This window comes from Calcarisporiella thermophila (genome assembly GCF_041956535.1).
Source record: "Calcarisporiella thermophila strain CBS 279.70 unplaced genomic scaffold VTP21scaffold_18, whole genome shotgun sequence".
NCBI classification, from domain to species: domain Eukaryota; kingdom Fungi; phylum Calcarisporiellomycota; class Calcarisporiellomycetes; order Calcarisporiellales; family Calcarisporiellaceae; genus Calcarisporiella; species Calcarisporiella thermophila.
This window is the reverse complement of record NW_027192208.1, coordinates 424873-442445: the sequence shown is the minus strand read 5'-3', so window position 1 is coordinate 442445 and position 17573 is coordinate 424873. Positions and strand designations below refer to the sequence as shown.

The following is a 17573-nucleotide window of genomic DNA, read 5'->3' as shown; positions in this document are numbered from 1 at the left end:
CGACCCAAAACGGCATGGCCCCTGGATCCGGGAAGAGCAGGGGGTTGCCAGTTGCTAATCCACGCCCGGCCCATGGCGGTGTGCTAAAGCGGCATTTGGAGGCCAGGCCGGGAGGATAGGAGGGTGAGAATGAAGCTTAAACGCATGCAGTCATAGCATAAGCAGGGCGAGAAGCGAGGGCAAAGAGCCCCTTCCTTCCATTGCATCCAGATCGATGCGGTAAGCGAGTCATCTTCTTAGCCATTCGTGACCAGGCCCGAGCATTCTAGACGGTTTTCCTCCCCTCCTCCCCCCCGCTCGGCCATTCCGCCAGCCCTGGGAAATCCGATCAAAATGGATGCCCTCGCCGACAATGCCCATAAAGCATTCACACTCTAAAAAAAACATACTACATGCTCACGAGCTCCCCTCCCATAGCCTCAATAAATAACATCCCCACGCCTCCCCATAGGGCGTGTCTTCTTTTCTCCTCAAAGATAGCTTAAAGTCGAGCAATGTCTTGGGCGTGAAAATGAGGGAAGTTGTCTGGATCCCATTTCACTTTTGTCAGAACTGCGGCAGCGGCTGGAGCGGGGCGAAAGACGGCAGGAGCTGCTGCTTTTACCCGGCCCCCAGCACCATCCTCATCTGTCGAGAATGCTCTGGAAGATATCCGGGACACTATAACTCGTGTAAACAAGTGTAGAAGAGCAGAGCCCGTACGAGCCCATCTCTTGTTCAGCAATATCTGCCATATTCATTACTCTCGTTCTCTGATGGACATTCATTTTTCCCCCCCATTTCATGTAGATGAAGATGAAGGAGCAAGGCTAAAAATAATGAATCTGTATATACAGTTCTATTAAAATCCTATCTTTATTCGATATCCATGTTCGACTCGAAGCAGAGGGGTGCCCGATGAGCTTCTCAAATGTAAAGAATGTCCCTTCAACAGCACATAACGGCCCTTTTGAGCGCCCTAGCCTATATCGAGAGATGTTACTGAATAAATCCTGGCACAGCATGAAATAGGAATAGGAAGCCATTCATTGATCCACCCCACTTCTCCGAATATGCAAGTAATATATTCAAGTAAAATACAGTGATCATCCCCCAATTGATCCTGTGTACAAGAGGGGCGTACAAATTAATTTCATCGTTGAAAACCGTTCCAAGAAGAGACCCACAAAATTCTCTACTATGGAGAGTCAAGATTACCTACTTTTTGGGGTTTTAATGCAACTCGCCACAGCTGTCTTCATCGCGGAACGGCCTGAGAGCATGGGCCAAGCAAGCCAGTTTTGCATGTTTCAACCGTTGTGTCGGTGACAACATGATCTAGGTCTACTCACGGCGACGCTCATTACCACCTCTCGCTCCTGAAAGAAGGTGGCCACAACTCTGAGCAAATAAAGCAATAGCTTTATTTACAGTATTGAGACTCCTTTTGTTTGTTCTATCCTTGCCTCAGCTCTCCTACAATAAATTTATTCAGGTGATTCTACCAAACCATAACTCATCGTAGCATAACTATATTCTCGAATGAAAATTTAGCCGCATCCCAGCTTCATTTAATAGTTTTATTTAACCCCTCCTGAAAAGGCACCCCCCCATCACCCCTTGGCAGCATCTGCTTGCCTAAATGCCTTGTGATGCCGCCGTCAAAATGAAAGGCGCGTTTTGCACTCGAGGAGCTATTAGGTTTTTTGATGACCTATGCAAATGGGCGTCAATAAACTCGAGCCACCATACCAGGGTTGGATGTGGGAGAGCTAACAGAATGCATACACTGTTGAAGAATAAACACGCCTGCATAAATCGGCGATTTGCTATGCCAACGAGACTGGATGCTCTCTCTGCCATAGAACTCGTTTCCACTGTTAAATGATTAGGATGTTCTCTCTCTGGTTGAATTTTTCAAATGCAAAACTCATGGCTGAAAGGTGTACCACCGGTGGGGTGACCGTCCATTTTGTTCAACGTGCTATCCTTGATTTATTCATGCCTCCTCTATCATGGATCGTGATCATTCTCTTAATCATAATCAATGGTTGCAAAGTCGGTTTCGACTTTGCCCTTAGATTTTTGGCTCTATTATCACGACCGGGGGGCAAGCAGAGGGAATAGTGGGGCATAGAGAGTGTCGTTTAAAGCCGAGTGTAGGATTTCATTGACTCAAGGGAAACGCTCTCCATCTCGATAGAGGGCCATTCCCTTCAATTTAGATAACAAGCAACTTTCATTTAGTTTAATATATCAATTAGCCGCCTTCGATCGATCGATTGGCTGTAAAACCAGTCAAGGTAGCACGGTCCAATCAAGAAATCGCACGGTTATTTTGTGCTCTCGTGATGAAACTAGTTTGCAGGGGAAGGCCCTTAGAGCGACGCTGCTCTGCCGCGAGGGAGCGTGAGGGGAGCGCTTGCACAAGCGCTGGCATGCGCGGGCCGGTCGCTCCTTGAGCCAGCGGCGGCTTGGAAGATACCTCCCCAGAAAGCGAGCCGTCGGAGCCGGCTAGACGGCCGAATGCATCAGCGAGGTTTTAAAATAGTAACGCTTCCCCGTTTTACCCGCCCTCCAATCCTACTGGATCGCAGAGCCATCCCACCCATAAGCCAAGCCATTCCCTCTTATAATTGAAGGGTCTGTGCGACACATTTTCCAGACTCACCCCTTTCTAATCCTTCTACCCATCGTAGCGGAAGTGCATTGTCATCGTATTGTCGAAGAAGAGAGGAATCTTGCTAGCTGGCCGCCATCTCTCACTATCATTGCCCTTGAACTCCCTTGTCCTTTCTCTTCCGGCTCCTCTCTTTAGTCGTCCCCTCATTTAGTATAGATAGATTATGTATTTATTTCGGAATGCTCTCTTTTCAATATGCTTGCTCTCATTACAATGGCTAGTTCTCGGTGAATACAGTAAGTCGAGGTTGTGTTCTGCCCTCCCCTCCTCTCCCCCTAACTTTGAACGCTTCCTGTAGGTCACACATTACATCACGATCATCCTCTCAAGCGAATCGAATACGTCTCGCAGCCGACCTTCAAAATTCTTCCCCGGCTCAATGGGCTACAGAAACGCTCCCCACTCCCATTGGCCGAATCCTTGCGCCATGACGACTCGTTCCTGCTTAGATTTCGTGCTTTTGGCCGAATCTTCCACTTGCATCTCGAACCCAATCAGGATCTCTTCCACCCCGAGGCCGCTGTCACCGTGCACAACCCAGAGTCCGGCGAAGTGGAATGGGAGAGGCTGAGGCATGAGGACCATCGCGTCTTTAAGGGCTGGGTTGCAGAGGACGCAAACACCCAGAAATGGTACGAGCGAGATGCTGCCGGTGTGGCGCGGGGCGAAGGGCCGCGCGAGGGGGCAGTGGGATGGGCTAGAATCGTGGTTCATGAGCATGCAGGGTAGGTCTCTTTTTGCTTGAGAGTTACCAAGTTTAACGTCTTCAACTAAACATCAATATGGATGGGTATGGGTATATGTCTCTTTAGGCCAGATCATCCTGTGTTTGAAGGCGCATTTTCGCACCTCGGGGACCTCTACCACATCAAGGCCATCTCCAACTACAAGCTTACGAAGCGCTCAGAGGACCCCGATATCCCTCACCTCCTCCCTCGCGACGCCAGCCAGGCAAAAATGGTGATCTACCGCGACTCGGATGCGCAACCCTCGCCGCTCTCAAAGCGGGACGAGCACGCTGCCCACCATGGCCCCTCTTGCGCAATGGAAGAGCTGTCGTACAATAGGGATAGGAACAATCCCGCCGTGGCTCTCCGCCGTTCAAGGCAGCTCTCCTCCCTTATCGGAAACCCATCAGACTCCGTGGATCCATTCGCCTCGTGGGAGAGCCGCCCGCTCTATGCCTCGATGCCCCTTCAGCGTCGTGCTGGCACGACTACTACTTTTGCCGCTAGTAATACTAGACCGATGTTCCAGTCGGCGGATGGGCGCGGGTGCCCTTCCTCCCGCATGATCAATTACATGGGGGTGGCCGCGGATTGTACCTATGTGCAGAGTTACCAGAATACCGCCAACGTCCGCCGCCAGATCATCACCGATATCAACTCCGCCTCCGGGGTGTACGAGCCCAGTTTCAACGTCTCGCTGGGGGTCATCTACATCGACATCCATCCCCCTCCCTGCACCAACGGTGCCGACAAGAATGCCACCTGGAATCGCGATTGCTCGGACACCTATTCGATCAACCAGCGCCTGAGCGATTTCAGTCAGTGGCGTGGGCAACGCGGGAACGACGAAGCGGGGCTCTGGCACTTGATGACCAAGTGCAACTCGGGCCCCCGGGTGGGGATTGCATGGCTGGGGCAGCTGTGCACGAGCTCTTCCAATTCTCAGCAGACAGGCAAGTGATCATTTGTAACATTCTCTCTCCCCTCCCCCAGAGATATTGACCCCCTCCCTGTTGGTTCGTAGAGTTTGGGCCTGAATTCGTCTCCGGAACGGGCGTCTCCTCCATCACTCGCGAGGAGTGGAAGGTGGTGGCGCACGAAGTGGGGCACGGCTTTGGCGCCTCCCATGACTGCACTGCCTCCGACTGCCCCTGTATCGGCGATCGATGCCAGTGCTGCCAGCTCTCCCCGACCCAGTGCGATGCCGGCGGGCAGTTCCTCATGAATCCCACCAGCAACACCAGCTCAAATAACTTTTCACCCTGCTCCATTAGCGACGTTTGCTTTACCCTTCCGAGCCGAGGATTTTGCCTGCAAGCACCGGGCCAGAAGCGAGTTGAGACGCTGGCGATGTGTGGGAACGGTATTTTGGAGGCGGGGGAGCAGTGCGATGCTGGAGAGCAGGGCGACGCATGCTGCAACCCTAACTGTACATTAAAACCGGGGGCTGTCTGCAGGTAACCTATGGGAATCCACTCTCATCGAAGTCTGATCCTTGTATTAACGCCGCATGGCTTGCTTGCTTGTAGTGACTCGAATAATGACTGCTGTGACAAGTGCCAGCTGAAGCCTGCCAATTCGGTATGTCGGCCCGCCCTCTCGAGTTGTGACATCGCAGAGACATGCACAGGCACCTCCCCCAACTGTCCCGACGACAAGCGCGTCCCAGATGGGAGCGAGTGCGGACCCAACGGGCTTCGCTGCGCCTCTGGCCAGTGCACCTCCCGGGACGCTCAGTGCTCGGCCCGTGGCACACGACTGAACATCACTAAATCCTGCAGTTTCCAAGAGGGGGCTTGCAACATTGTTTGCAACGATCCATCGAATCCGGCAGCGTGCATCCGGCTGACAGGCAGTTTCATTGATGGGACTCCGTGCGGCTTTGGCGGTGCCTGTCAGCATGGCGTGTGTCAAGTGGGCAACGTGTTCGATGTGGCCAAATCCTGGATATCTCAAAACAAACAGATAGCGATTCCGGTGGGGGTTGCCCTGGGGCTCCTGGTGCTCTTCTGCGTTGGAAGATGTGCGTTTGTGAGCTGTCGAAGAAGGCCAATGCCGAAGCAAGTGGCCGTGCCGGTGTCGCTAGCGCGTGCTCGCAGCGGAAGGGGTAATCTCCTAGCGAGCAGAGCATTCGCTTCACAAGCGCCCCAGTCGCCGCAGCCGCAGCCGCAGCCGCAGCCGCAGCAGCCACAACTCAATGGCCAGACGGTGGAAAGGAGTGGTTCGAATGGGAACTGGGTTGATCCATCGCCCTATAATGGCTATTCTTACCCCCCTTCTTTTCCGCCGCCGGTGTATTCGTCACCCTCTCCTCAGCCGCCTGTAGATTCCTCATACCCCGCCCCTCCCACCTCCACGGCCCCGCCGCAAGCCGCCGCCCCCGGCCCAGTTCAAACTAATCCCCGTTCAAGTTCATACGCAGCATATCGAATACCATCCGCTTTCCCAAGTGCATCCCAAAACCGTCCTTCGAACAAGTAGTCTATTTCAAGCTAAACCTTGGAGCTTTCCCTTTTTTATTTGTTTATATATAAATATATATATATATGTTGATATATATACCTTTCCGCTTCGTTCTATTTACGTTTTATTTCACATGTCGCCTCTCATTTTTCAACATTCCACTTTTCCTTTTCCACACTATTGTTTCCTCAAACACTTGAGCATCTTCGATTTTACAAATAAATCGCTTTCCTGTCCATCTTGAGATTCGAGTGGAGCGGACGATGGCTGCAAACAGAAAAAGATCCAAGAGACGTTCGAGACGCCACTTGTTTCCATTCGCTTTACTGCATAAAACATTAGAACTTCAACAAAAAAAAACTACGGTTTGAGTATTTTTTTACAATAACCAAAAAAAAAGGAAATAAGATCAACTAAATGAAAGCCCCGGAGCATAGTATCATCACATTGGCTCTGTTTGTTGATGCCCCATACCCTGTGTTTGCTTAACGGGAGCGGCGGGGAGGCGACCGTGAACGGGAATCGTAGGAGGAGTCCGAGTCCGAACCCGAATCGGACCCGGAGGAGGCTGAGGAGGAAGAGTAAGAGGATACAGAGCGAGAGCGAGAACGCGAGCGGGAATATGAACGGCGTCTTCGCTTCTCTTCACGGCGACCACGACGACGACCGCGCTCCTGCTCGTCATCGCTCGAATCATCGTGGCGGCTATGCCTGCTTTTTTCACCACCACTTCTATGTCTATCTGCTCTACGGTCGTCATTCATATCGCGTCGCTTTCTCCGTTCTCGCTCCTCCTCTGAATCAGAGCGAATGCGTCTCCTCTCCCTCCGCTCCTCCTCTGAGTCCGGCTTCTCTCGCGTGCTGCTCGACTTATCCCTCGGATATCTCTCTTCCTCTCGCTTGCTGCTTCTCTCACTCTCTCTATCCCGGGGACGTTTCTCTCTCATTTTGTATCTCTCCTCTTCAGAATCCTCCGAGTCTGAGTCCCGTCTCCGTCTCCGATCTCGCCGCTCACGCTCCTTCTCCCGTTCTCTCTCCTCTTTCCTTCTCCGTCTCTCGCGACGTTCCCGTTCTTTTTCTCTCTCCCTCTCCTCTTCCTCCTGTCGTCGTCGCTCCTTCTCACGCCGCATATTTTCCTCCCGAAGAGCAATTTTTTCCCGCCGCCTTTGTTCCTGTAGCTCTCGGTCAAATGCTTGACCTTCGACATAGTCTCGGTCAATGTAAAAGGCCTGTGCAATTCTTCTGTTTTCTATCTCTTTGGCTGCAGAGAGAAGATGAGTCTCATGTTCCTGTATGCTATACAGAACAAAGAGGGTTATTTTCCGTTGATCAGAATGGGGAAAAAATCATGCCTCGCTCAAGAAAATCCTCGAGGTCACTTACGTTTTGGCATCTTTGATTTCAATTTCGTCCAGTCTTTCTAGAAGATCTTTCCTCAGCGCACCTACCCTTTCCTCGATTTCCTCATTTTTAAGGCCTTGTTCTTCCAATTCCTCCCTCAGCGCAAGGCACTTAAGCTCGACTTCTCTTTTACGCGCATGGAGTAAGATCTCAGGATCGGCTCGCTTTTTGATGCTGGTTTTCAGATCATTCTCTCGGGGTGGAGGAGCATCGCGGGGTCGGATATAGGAGAGATTGCGCACAACATAACCATTGGTTCCAGATCCACGGGGAGTCGAAAGACCAATTCCTAAATCATTGGATAAATAGATATTAGACCATCAATTACATATCGCCTAGAGATCGTTGTAAATACCGTTGTACATTCTGTGATTTTACTGATGATCGAAAAAAATCTGGTGAAAAATCACAAAGGGTCGTAAATATACCAGTAAGAGAGCTGATTAAGTTATTTGAGCTCCTCCGTAAAAGATTGTTGACGTCACAATTTTCGTATGACCAAATGGAATATATCCTTCAAGGCTTAAGTCATAATTAGAGCAATTTTCAAGTGAATGAAGTAGTAAGCTTATATCAAATATATTGTTCAACTTTTCCAAGTGTTTGGCTACGGGTCGACCTAGAATGAGTCGACTTCAAAGTACGGTGTGGCAAATACCTAGATAAAATATCAGGGATTCAATATAGTTAGTGAGCCGCAATATTGCATGTTGTTCAGAATACTTTGCTATTTTCACAAGGTGAAAAATACCTAAGGTGAAACTGGACCATATTATAGTAACATATTGGTTACATGTGTGCACTTATTATTGTAACCCATCCTATGAACTACCTGGATATCCCTCTAGCATTTACAACCAGTGAAACTAATCCAAAATGAACCATTGTGGCTTAGATTTAATGTATTGAAGAAAGTCGCGTATCTTTTTATTTCCCCCTTTGTTCAACAAATTTTTTGATCTTGTTGACATCATGTCGAAAGTCCAACTGGAGACGCGTACATTTCATCGGCGTGCGCGACAACTGCTTTCTCATTGGAAGGTAGGGTGAATCTTGCAATTATTGGAATCAGAATACAAAATTTCTAAATGGCCTTACCATTTTTGATCGTGATTAGACCAAAACTGAGGACGAACTCTACAATGGGGCAGATGCGATTATGGTGCTTGTTGGAAATGTAGATGAGAACAATCCATATCAAAAGTCCACGGCACTTCAGGTGAGTTTTTCAAGCTATGGGCGCTTATCCTAACCGTTTCAAACCATGATTAATTTAATCCAATGGCAATGTAGACGTGGCTTTTAGGCTATGAATTTCCACAGACTATGCTTGTGATTACGCCAAAAACACTTTATTTTGTCACAAGCCAGAACAAGGGTAGATACTCGGAATTTTACTAGCCTTCAAATTGCTAATGGTGGATGACTCCTTTTATAGCGAGCCTATTGAATGGACTACGTCAAGGTGATAATCAGGTTCCAATCGAGATCTTAGTGCGTGGAAAGGATGAGGAACAGAACAAGAAGCAATTCAAGGAGTCAATTATCCAAGTGATAAAAAAGTCAAATAAAGGGGTAAATTATCTCTTCTTTATGCTTGTCTCTGCTCTTCTACAATATTGGGTTGATAATAGAAGCGGCTGGGGATTTTACCAAAAGATAAGTTCGATGGGAAGATTGTAAACGAATGGAAAGATGCGTTCTCAGAAGCTGGTGCCGGTATCGAGGAGGTGGATGTTTCCGGGGGAATTGCAGCAGTTTTGGCAGTCAAAGACGAGGAGGAAATGGTATGGATTTAGTCAAAGCGTATTCGAATTTTGGGATCATGTCACTCACAACCCATGTGTCCTTCCTATCCAGAAAACAATGAGAATTGCCTCTCGACTCAGTACCATCATGATGCAGAATTTCTTTGTCGAAGAAATGACTTCAATTATTGACCAAGAAAAAAATGTAACACATGAGAAGATTGCCGAGTTGACTGAGAGTGCGCTGATGGATGAAAAGCAAGCAAAAAAACTTCGAATTCCCCCCGATGTAAGCAGAAAATGGCTCACACATGCTCTCCAGGATATTCTCCAATCCCTTTTGTTGTGGTTAGGTTAACCTGGATTACTTAGACTGGTGCTATACACCCATTATTCAGAGCGGTGGGCAATACGATCTGCGATCGTCAGCCGTCTCAAATGAGGAAACGCTCCACCAGGGCACGATTTTGTGTTCATTGGGAGTGCGCTACAAATCCTATTGCTCCAACCTTGGGCGGACATATCTAATTCATCCGAGCAAAGTTAGTTTTTTTTTCCAGAAAAAGTTGCCCATATGATTTACTAAAGGGACGCCTCTTTTGTTTCATCTTGTTATCTCTTAGGCGCAGGAGACAAACTACGAATTTCTCCTCCAGCTCCAGCGTCGCGTTCTCGATTCTATCCGAGACGGAGTGAAAATCAAGGATGTATACCAGAAGGCGCATAGCTACATCAAGGCCGAGAGGCCAGAGCTTGAAAAGCATTTTGTTAAAAACCTAGGTTTTGGGGTAAGTTAACTTGGCTTTTTTTTTCGTTATTTCAACTCACAGACTTTTTCGATACTGTACCTTAGATTGGAATCGAGTTCCGAGAATCGAACTACACCATTAACTTAAAGAACCCTCGGGTTCTCAAGTCAGGCATGGTGCTGAATTTGTCGATTGGTTTCCAAGACTTGGAAAATCCAGAGCCATCCGATAGTAGGGGCAAAATATATTCGCTGCTGATAATAGATACTGTGCGAGTCACCAACGATGCTCCTATACTCTTCACCGAATGTCCCAAAAATCTGGACGGAATCTCTTTCTTCTTTAAAGTATTTAGCATAAGTTGAAGCTTCCCTCTTGAGCTTCTTCTAACCCACACACTAATGTTATTAGGATGAAGGGGGTGAATCCGACAAAGAAAAACAGAGACAGAAGGAAAGAGCTGAGGCCAAACAGAAAAAACCCACAGCAATCCTACGGTCGAAGTTCCGTAGCGAGGAACAAGAAGAGGAGACGGCAGAGAAGCGCCGCCGCGAGCACCAAAAGGTACTTGCAAACCAGCGACAAGAGGACGGATTGCGTAGATTTGGCGAGGGCGAAAGCATTTCGGAGCAAAAGGCAATTGTGCGCAAGTTTGAAAGCTACAAAACGGATGCTAAATTACCGAAGGAGGTCAAGGGTTTAAAGGTAGCTTTAATAGCACGATGTTGTAACATTAACCACCTGCCAAGCACTTACCACTTTCACCCCTTTGGCCGTTAGATCGTGGTCGACACCAAAGCCGAGACCATTCTGCTCCCAATCTATGGCATGGCGGTTCCATTTCACATTTCAACCCTTAAGAACATCAGTAAGAACGACGAAAATGAATTTGTATATCTGCGCTTGAATTTCCAAACCCCGGGACAGGCATCAGGCAAGAAGGAAGACATGGTAAGATCGTATCGAGTGTATTTTTTTTTTTTTCGTCTTTGATTTCGACTCGTAATCATTATCTAGCCTTTTGATGACCCGAACGCGACTTTTGTGCGAGCGCTCACCTATCGGAGCTCAGATGTCCACCGAATGTCAGAAATCTACAAAGCAATAACTGATCTGAAGAAAAACGCCAGCAAGAGGTCGGTCTTGGTAGATGTGCCACTTTCTATGTCCTCTATTGATTAGCTTTCGTCTTATTACAGAGAAGCCGAGCGAAGGGAAATGGCGGACGTGGTTGTGCAGGATAAACTTATTGAAGTGACAGGTAGCACTATTTACTGTGAGTGTTCTAGAGTGACAAGGCTAATATTGAGTCGCCTACCCTAGGACGACGGCCCCAGAAACTACCAGACGTGTTTGCTCGACCCACTATCGACACTGGGAAGCGTATACCGGGCGAGCTTGAAATCCATTCTAACGGCCTTCGGTATCAATCGAAGGTGCGAAGTGACCAAAAGATTGGTGAGATATCACTTGTGGATTGCTAGGATTCAGTTTGAATGGGCTAATAGTCAAGGTATAGATCTCTTGTATAGCAACATCAGACATCTATTCTTCCAGCCGTGCGAGAATGAACTCGTTGTATTATTGCATGTTCACCTGAAAAATCCGATCATGATCGGCAAGAAGAAGACTAAGGATATTCAATTTTATCGGGAGGCGTCCGATGTGCAATTCGATGAGACGGGCAATCGGCGCCGCCGACACTTGTACGGCGATGAAGACGAACTTCTTGCTGAGCAGGAAGAACGCAGGCGGCGCAAGCAGCTGGATCGAGAATTCCAGACATTTGCGGAGAAAATTAGCGATATGAGCGGCTCTCGCGTCGAGGTCGATGTGCCGTTCCGTGAGCTCGGATTCGAGGGCGTGCCATTCCGATCGAACGTGCTCCTCCAGCCGACGACAGAGTGCCTCGTGCACCTGACCGATCCTCCTTTCCTTGTGATCACTCTCTCGGAAGTCGAAATCGCGCATCTCGAACGTGTGCAATTTGGCCTTAAGAATTTCGACCTGGTGTTCGTGTTCCGGGACTTTTCTCGGCAACCTGTGCAGATCAACACCATCCCCATGTCGCAGCTCGACAACGTCAAAGAGTGGCTGGACTCGGTGGACATCCCATTCTCGGAGGGACCGGTTAATTTGAACTGGAACGCCATCATGAAAACGATTCGGGATGACCCTCAGAATTTCTTCCAGGAGGGAGGCTGGGCTTTCCTGAATGCCGAGAGTGATGTAAGAGGGAATCAAGTTTGATGCTGGGAAGGTCGGGAGTTCTAACTCTATTTTTATTTAGTCTGAGGATGGAGAGCAATCGGAAGAGTCGGCAAGTGAGTTTGAAATGTCCTCCGATGAGTATAGTGGGTCGTCGAGTGAAGACAGTGAAGAGTATGACGAAAATGCGTCTGCCGAGAGCGGTTCCGAGGAGGAGGAGGAGGAGTCGGGCGAGGATTGGGATGAGCTCGAGGAGAAGGCACGACGGGCGGACGAGCGGAAGCATGGAGTCGTCGGAGGGAAACGCCGCGACGAAGACAGTGTCGATACACGGAAGAATAAGAAGGCAAGGCGGTGAACTCAGTTGTTATTATCAATTTTTAATTTCCTTTATATTTCCATATTTTATTTCTTTGCTTTTTTTATTTTCTATTATTTTGAAGAGATAATTTCAGCAATCATAAGAGAAAACTTTTGTCTATGTACTAAGAAGCGTCGGTTGACCATTCCTTATGGTAGAGGTCGGGCTTCGACGCGTAAGCCCAATTTGACGCGTTTAGGTACCAGCAGTCACATTCATATAATCGACCATTTTTCACACCATTCGACATTTTCAGTGGATCAATAGTAAAAGCCAAATGAGTGAATCTTCCACTACAAGAGCCAAAAAGGATCCGCTTGATCCTTCCCATGTTCTCCTGATTTTCAACTCCTCTCTACCTTCTGCAGCATCCACCTCAAGCGGGCCTAATGAAAATATACAACTAAGGAATCCTCAGGATGCTATCACTGGACTGATCCATGCCGTATTTACTGCCCTTGGTTTCCGTCTCATTGGATTAGGCGAGGATGGGAGAATTGGTGGGCATTCCTTTATAACGTTGATTTATGGTCTGAAACTAACCTACTCGAGAATCTAGAGCAAAATGAGGGTGAGGTACAGAATCTCCCTGTAGGATGGAACACTGAGCATGCACTACGCTACAAGCACACGCAAAGTAGCCTGACCTTTCTGGTGAAGACAATTAAGATGGGGGACAAGGTAGTTGTGCACGGGACTTCGCTTGAGGTGACTATTTCAGAATTGAATAAGCGACTTATTACCGAATTCTCTTCTCGAACTCGTGCTTAATTTAGTGCCCATTTGCATTTTAGGATTCCAAAATCGCTACCCTTGAAATTAAATACTCTGATTTTCTTTCCACCTCCTTCTTCCCATATCCCAATCCCCGGAATGAAACTCTAGCGCAAGCCTTTAATTCAGGCAGCCGACTGCTTGATTTGATCTCGCTAATTAAACTCCAATTAGTGCAACGATTACTTCCAGGGCTCAACAAAGAAGGATATGAGGAAACCACTACAAGTAATGTGGGGGAAAGCAGCAGCTCAAGACAGCCCCCAGAAAGCGAAAGGGATCCCCTGCGTGCCCCACCCCCCCGCCCCTATCGTCCTCCTATTCATGGCGAACCTCTCGCTGGCGATGAACCTTTGGGTCGAAACCCCTTCCGTATCGGTGATGCTGATTTAGATCCCCTCGGCGCCAACCCGATATATGGACCACCTCGTTTCGGGGGTGGAGGAATAGGGCCTTTTGGGGAAGGAATCGGTGGGATTGGTGGAGGTGAAGGCGGGATGTATGTCGGACCAAACCATCCGATCTTTGGCGGCGGTTCACGGGGAGACCCTGCTGGGATATATGGTGGGCCTCAGCCACTTCCGAGGTATACAGAAGCAGATTTCATTATTCCTTCCGGGCAGCTGCCTTAAGTATATCTTTTTCTATTAAATAGGGGCGCAGTCCCTCCTGGGGCAAGATTCGATCCTATTGGGCCCTTCGGGGCAGGAAGAGGTCGCGGAATTGGACGTGGTAGAGGGAGGGGCGGAGGAATGGGATCCTTTAGCGGGGAGCCGGACAACGATGAGTTTCCACCTCCGGGCTTTGGTCATCACGACATTATTTAACAAAAGGAAGAGTTTAATGTATGATTTCGAACGAGCAAGATGCGGGGATACTGCGCCACACAAGCTTTCTCCTTAAAACCCTCAAAAATCTCTCCATTATTATATATAACCCTGATATACATAATAATCTATATATATATTCATCCATCCTCTAACTTTCTATTAACATAGTTTTTGGGTACCAATAAATTTGTAGCAATATGTCTCTTTGATTTTCTCGTTTTTATACTGATTTTTTTTAATCGCAAAAGGGAAATTTTTTAATTCACATTTAACCTATATACATCCATCCTCCCTCTGCAGTCCCTCCGCATTATTCATATTCTCAGCGACGAGGGCATAGTCTTCCTGAGAAGATGTCTAGCACACGGTAAATTCCCTTTTATTAAATCTTTAGAAAATGCAGTCACATAGTGGAGAAATATCTCGGAATGGCGATTTCTAATTATGACATTACTGATTCATTATACCCCATTCCAAATCCAGGAATGCATCGGAGACTAGACCTAGCAAAAGGGGTGAGCTTCATAGATCACGGGCACATTAGCTCTTTTTGATGTTCTTACAGTGCCTAATCACTTACATTGATTAGTCAAACGCTCGCCATTGATTGAGTGCCCTCTTTGTCATGAACAAATTGAGAAGTCATTACTTTCACACCATTACCAAATGGAGCTAATGCAGTTAGATACCCCCGCGGCATCATTGTCTGCCAAGTAAATTTTATTCTCTCCTCAAAAGATATTTATTCCATGAACTCTCAATTGGCCATGTACATAGGACGAGAGGGAAAAGATCGGCAGCCGTTGCGGCATGGAATAATATATCAGGAGGGAGGAAAGAGTTGTCTACATCTGAACAAGTAGGGTTGATTGCATAATCGATCAATGAAATGAATCATTCTAACTTCTTGGTATAACAAGGTGTTAAACCATGTGCGGAAAAATCGAACAAACCGACGTACACGCTTAACAACTAACCACGATTTCAGTAAGTTATTTCGGTTAGATTGTGTAGAACCTGCTCTGATTTTTTGGAATAGCGGATGATCGGCCCCCTTCTGAGGAAGCTTACAGCATCTATGACCCTAATGCAATTCAGACTTGTTTCATGTGTGGCGAACTCCTTCATGGAAGTAGTGACGATATCAACTCACATATTGACGCGTGCCTTGCGAGAACTGGAGGCTCTGAAAGCACAAACATCGACAGGCATCAAACGCCCTCCGAAAATCCTGTCAATGAAAGGGGCGACCATGAGGAAGCATTTGAAGAATACACGTGGGCTGGCCAAACTCGCGTCCGCATCACAACTATGTTGGAGGGCGGGTTGCGTGCAGCCGGTATACAGCAATCCTCTTCCACCTCGAAAAAGAATACCCAGGAATCGGATGTGGACGATGACTTAGATATCGAGGACGAAGGAGAGGAGTACGGCCAAGCGCAGTATACCGAAAAAGATTTATTTGTCCGGGGTGCGGCCGGAAGAAGCGGAGACGAAGAAAGCGCAGCTCTATGGGAAATGGTGAGCGGAGGAGCTGCCTCTGAAACTAGGTAATGCGCACAATGCTTGAAGAAGATGACGGCAATATGTTCTGAACTTTTTACCTTCAACCTGAACTAGTTTAAACCCTCCTTCGAACGAATCGCGGCCTCTTGAATCTAAGCCTTCTCCTTCTACCTACCACAATCACTCGGCACCTCCAAACGATGGCGCGCAACTCCCAGATGACTCGGCTCCAGGGTCAGCTCTGCTTGTTGCTTCCTTACGACAACGTCTTCGAGATCTTGAGCAGCAGCCTCGATTGAAATGCTTGATATGCCTAGACCCATATAAACACCCCCTTGTATCTATTGTATGCTGGCATGTGCACTGTGAAGAGTGCTGGCTTCAATCGCTTGTGGCGAAGAAGGTTTGTCCGCAATGCCAAAAAATCACGGTTGCAACCGATTTGAGAAAGATATATTTGTAAATAAACATGAAATACTATGTGAATATATTTAACATAATCTCGTTGGATTTTGACGACACATCAAGTTTTTTTTAGTTTAAAATTTGAAAATTCTCATAACTAGCAAACTGAATAGCGCGAGCACTGAACTTATCCGATTTTAACTTTTTTTTTGCCTCCTTTATTGAAATCTTTATTAAATTGGTGTTGAGAGTCCGCCCAAATTAGATAATTACGATTTCCTGGGATGACGTGAATTTTGAATTCGTCAACCACGTTGATAAAGACTGAGAATCAAATAGTGACTAGAGCAAACACTCTTCTCTTTGCTAATCTTTTTTTTTTTAAAAAAAATCTTTTTTTTCTTTATATAACATATCTATCTATTTATTCTTTTGCAATCTATCTAACAGATCATAAATGTCTGATCTCAACCGTGGACCATGTTTCCCTTCCAAACCGATGCGCTCTTTTGGTGAAGCATTTTTTCACCCCCATAGCCCACCAGCTACATCTACTCAACATGTTAGACCCACACATGAATTGAGGATGACATCACCCTTGAAGCCACAAGAATCCAGTCGTGGTAATTTCTTTTTATCTATACTGTAATTTTGATTGATTTGAAAGACTGATTGATTTCATGATTTATAGGGAGGAAAAGGAGACAATCTTTTGACGATGAAGATGTGAACATGTCCTCTTCGTCAACGAAATATTCAGAGAGAGATTCACCACAGCCGCAATCATATACGATCAAGCGAACAAAGATGGGGGGAGAGAGGACCTTTAGTGTTAGCAAGCTACTTGGTAAATATGATTGCCTTCCACAATTACTGTGAAGATCATCAATCTGATCCTTGTTTTGCTGTAGCAACTCTCGATAAGCCACAGCTTCTCTCCTTACTCAACAATCTAATGGATGCTCATCCTGAACTCCAGCAAGAGATTCCTCAATATATCCCTCGCCCGACACTTCAGAGCGTCACTACACACCTCGCTTACTTGGAAAAGCGTGTTGCTGAAGCTTACCCATACACGAAATGGGGCCCAGGCAGGGACGAGTATAGTTTCAATAGAGTGAAGTCGGCTTTGATGGAGTTGATTGTAAGTTGTGCGCTTTACATGCTGAAGTGAATATCTATTGACCTACATTATATGGTGAAAAAACAGGAAGCAATAATGGATTATGCAGACCATTTCACATCGCCACAAGAGTTCCCTACGACCAAATTTGCCTATCTTCATCTGGCAACCTCCACTGCCCACCGCCTGCCTGAATGGGACAACGATGCACATAACCAAATCAAGCGGGATACCTATTCTCGCCTCGCCGAGTACTGGCAGCGTGCGGTTGAAGATGCAGCAGACAAGGCTGGGCGAGAGGGGAAAATCTATGGCCAACAAATTGTGAGCGAGTGGGCACGGAATTTCGTGGAGCATAATCAACGTAGTGGAGGCGCTTTTCAAACAGTCGTGGACAATTTTGCTGCACGATTGGGGTGGATTATTGGAGGGAGCGAACAGCTACCTGATGCGGGGAATCCACCCGGAAACGGTCTTAGAATAGAGTCAAGTGTATTCTGGTCTACTACTCCTGTTTTCCCTTGATTATGATCAACTTGAATTATGCATCTTCCTTTTTTATATGTAGTGTATGCCTATGCTGTGTACGCATTTACTTTTTTTTCTTTGCCTAAA

General features: G+C 47.2%; 7 protein-coding genes across 7 annotated transcripts; 5 read left to right on the top strand and 2 right to left on the bottom strand.

The window, feature by feature from the left end:
- Positions 1-2296: 2296 nt before the first annotated feature.
- On the bottom strand, positions 2297-2603 carry VTP21DRAFT_3687 (uncharacterized protein; the record flags this gene model as incomplete). The annotated part of the gene is made up of 2 exons (XM_069394016.1): positions 2297-2493; positions 2567-2603. The coding sequence occupies 2 exons, from the start codon at positions 2601-2603 to the stop codon at positions 2297-2299; spliced, it is 234 nt and encodes a 77-aa protein (XP_069249125.1).
- Positions 2604-2825: 222 nt separating this feature from the next.
- Positions 2826-5871, top strand: VTP21DRAFT_3686 (uncharacterized protein; the record flags this gene model as incomplete). The annotated part of the gene is made up of 5 exons (XM_069394015.1): positions 2826-2898; positions 2961-3387; positions 3475-4343; positions 4415-4847; positions 4920-5871. 5 exons carry the CDS (start codon positions 2826-2828, stop codon positions 5869-5871), a joined length of 2754 nt encoding a protein of 917 aa, XP_069249124.1.
- A 467-nt stretch (positions 5872-6338) lies between these two features.
- Positions 6339-7619, bottom strand: VTP21DRAFT_3685 (uncharacterized protein; the record flags this gene model as incomplete). Its single annotated transcript, XM_069394014.1, has 3 exons — positions 6339-7149; positions 7237-7543; positions 7610-7619. 3 exons carry the CDS (start codon positions 7617-7619, stop codon positions 6339-6341), a joined length of 1128 nt encoding a protein of 375 aa, XP_069249123.1.
- Positions 7620-8226: 607 nt separating this feature from the next.
- Positions 8227-12317, top strand: VTP21DRAFT_3684 (uncharacterized protein; the record flags this gene model as incomplete). Its single annotated transcript, XM_069394013.1, has 16 exons — positions 8227-8295; positions 8372-8473; positions 8548-8632; positions 8693-8829; positions 8889-9041; positions 9115-9291; positions 9356-9544; positions 9626-9790; positions 9856-10098; positions 10163-10456; positions 10532-10702; positions 10769-10887; positions 10951-11012; positions 11075-11209; positions 11271-11980; positions 12042-12317. The coding sequence occupies 16 exons, from the start codon at positions 8227-8229 to the stop codon at positions 12315-12317; spliced, it is 3087 nt and encodes a 1028-aa protein (XP_069249122.1).
- A 280-nt stretch (positions 12318-12597) lies between these two features.
- VTP21DRAFT_3683 (uncharacterized protein) lies at positions 12598-13921 on the top strand (the record flags this gene model as incomplete). The annotated part of the gene is made up of 4 exons (XM_069394012.1): positions 12598-12820; positions 12880-13028; positions 13115-13680; positions 13750-13921. 4 exons carry the CDS (start codon positions 12598-12600, stop codon positions 13919-13921), a joined length of 1110 nt encoding a protein of 369 aa, XP_069249121.1.
- A 356-nt stretch (positions 13922-14277) lies between these two features.
- VTP21DRAFT_3682 (uncharacterized protein) lies at positions 14278-15893 on the top strand (the record flags this gene model as incomplete). The annotated part of the gene is made up of 7 exons (XM_069394011.1): positions 14278-14291; positions 14408-14439; positions 14514-14637; positions 14702-14783; positions 14845-14911; positions 14964-15474; positions 15545-15893. 7 exons carry the CDS (start codon positions 14278-14280, stop codon positions 15891-15893), a joined length of 1179 nt encoding a protein of 392 aa, XP_069249120.1.
- A 399-nt stretch (positions 15894-16292) lies between these two features.
- On the top strand, positions 16293-17483 carry VTP21DRAFT_3681 (uncharacterized protein; the record flags this gene model as incomplete). The annotated part of the gene is made up of 4 exons (XM_069394010.1): positions 16293-16458; positions 16527-16682; positions 16747-16979; positions 17046-17483. 4 exons carry the CDS (start codon positions 16293-16295, stop codon positions 17481-17483), a joined length of 993 nt encoding a protein of 330 aa, XP_069249119.1.
- Positions 17484-17573: the final 90 nt, after the last annotated feature.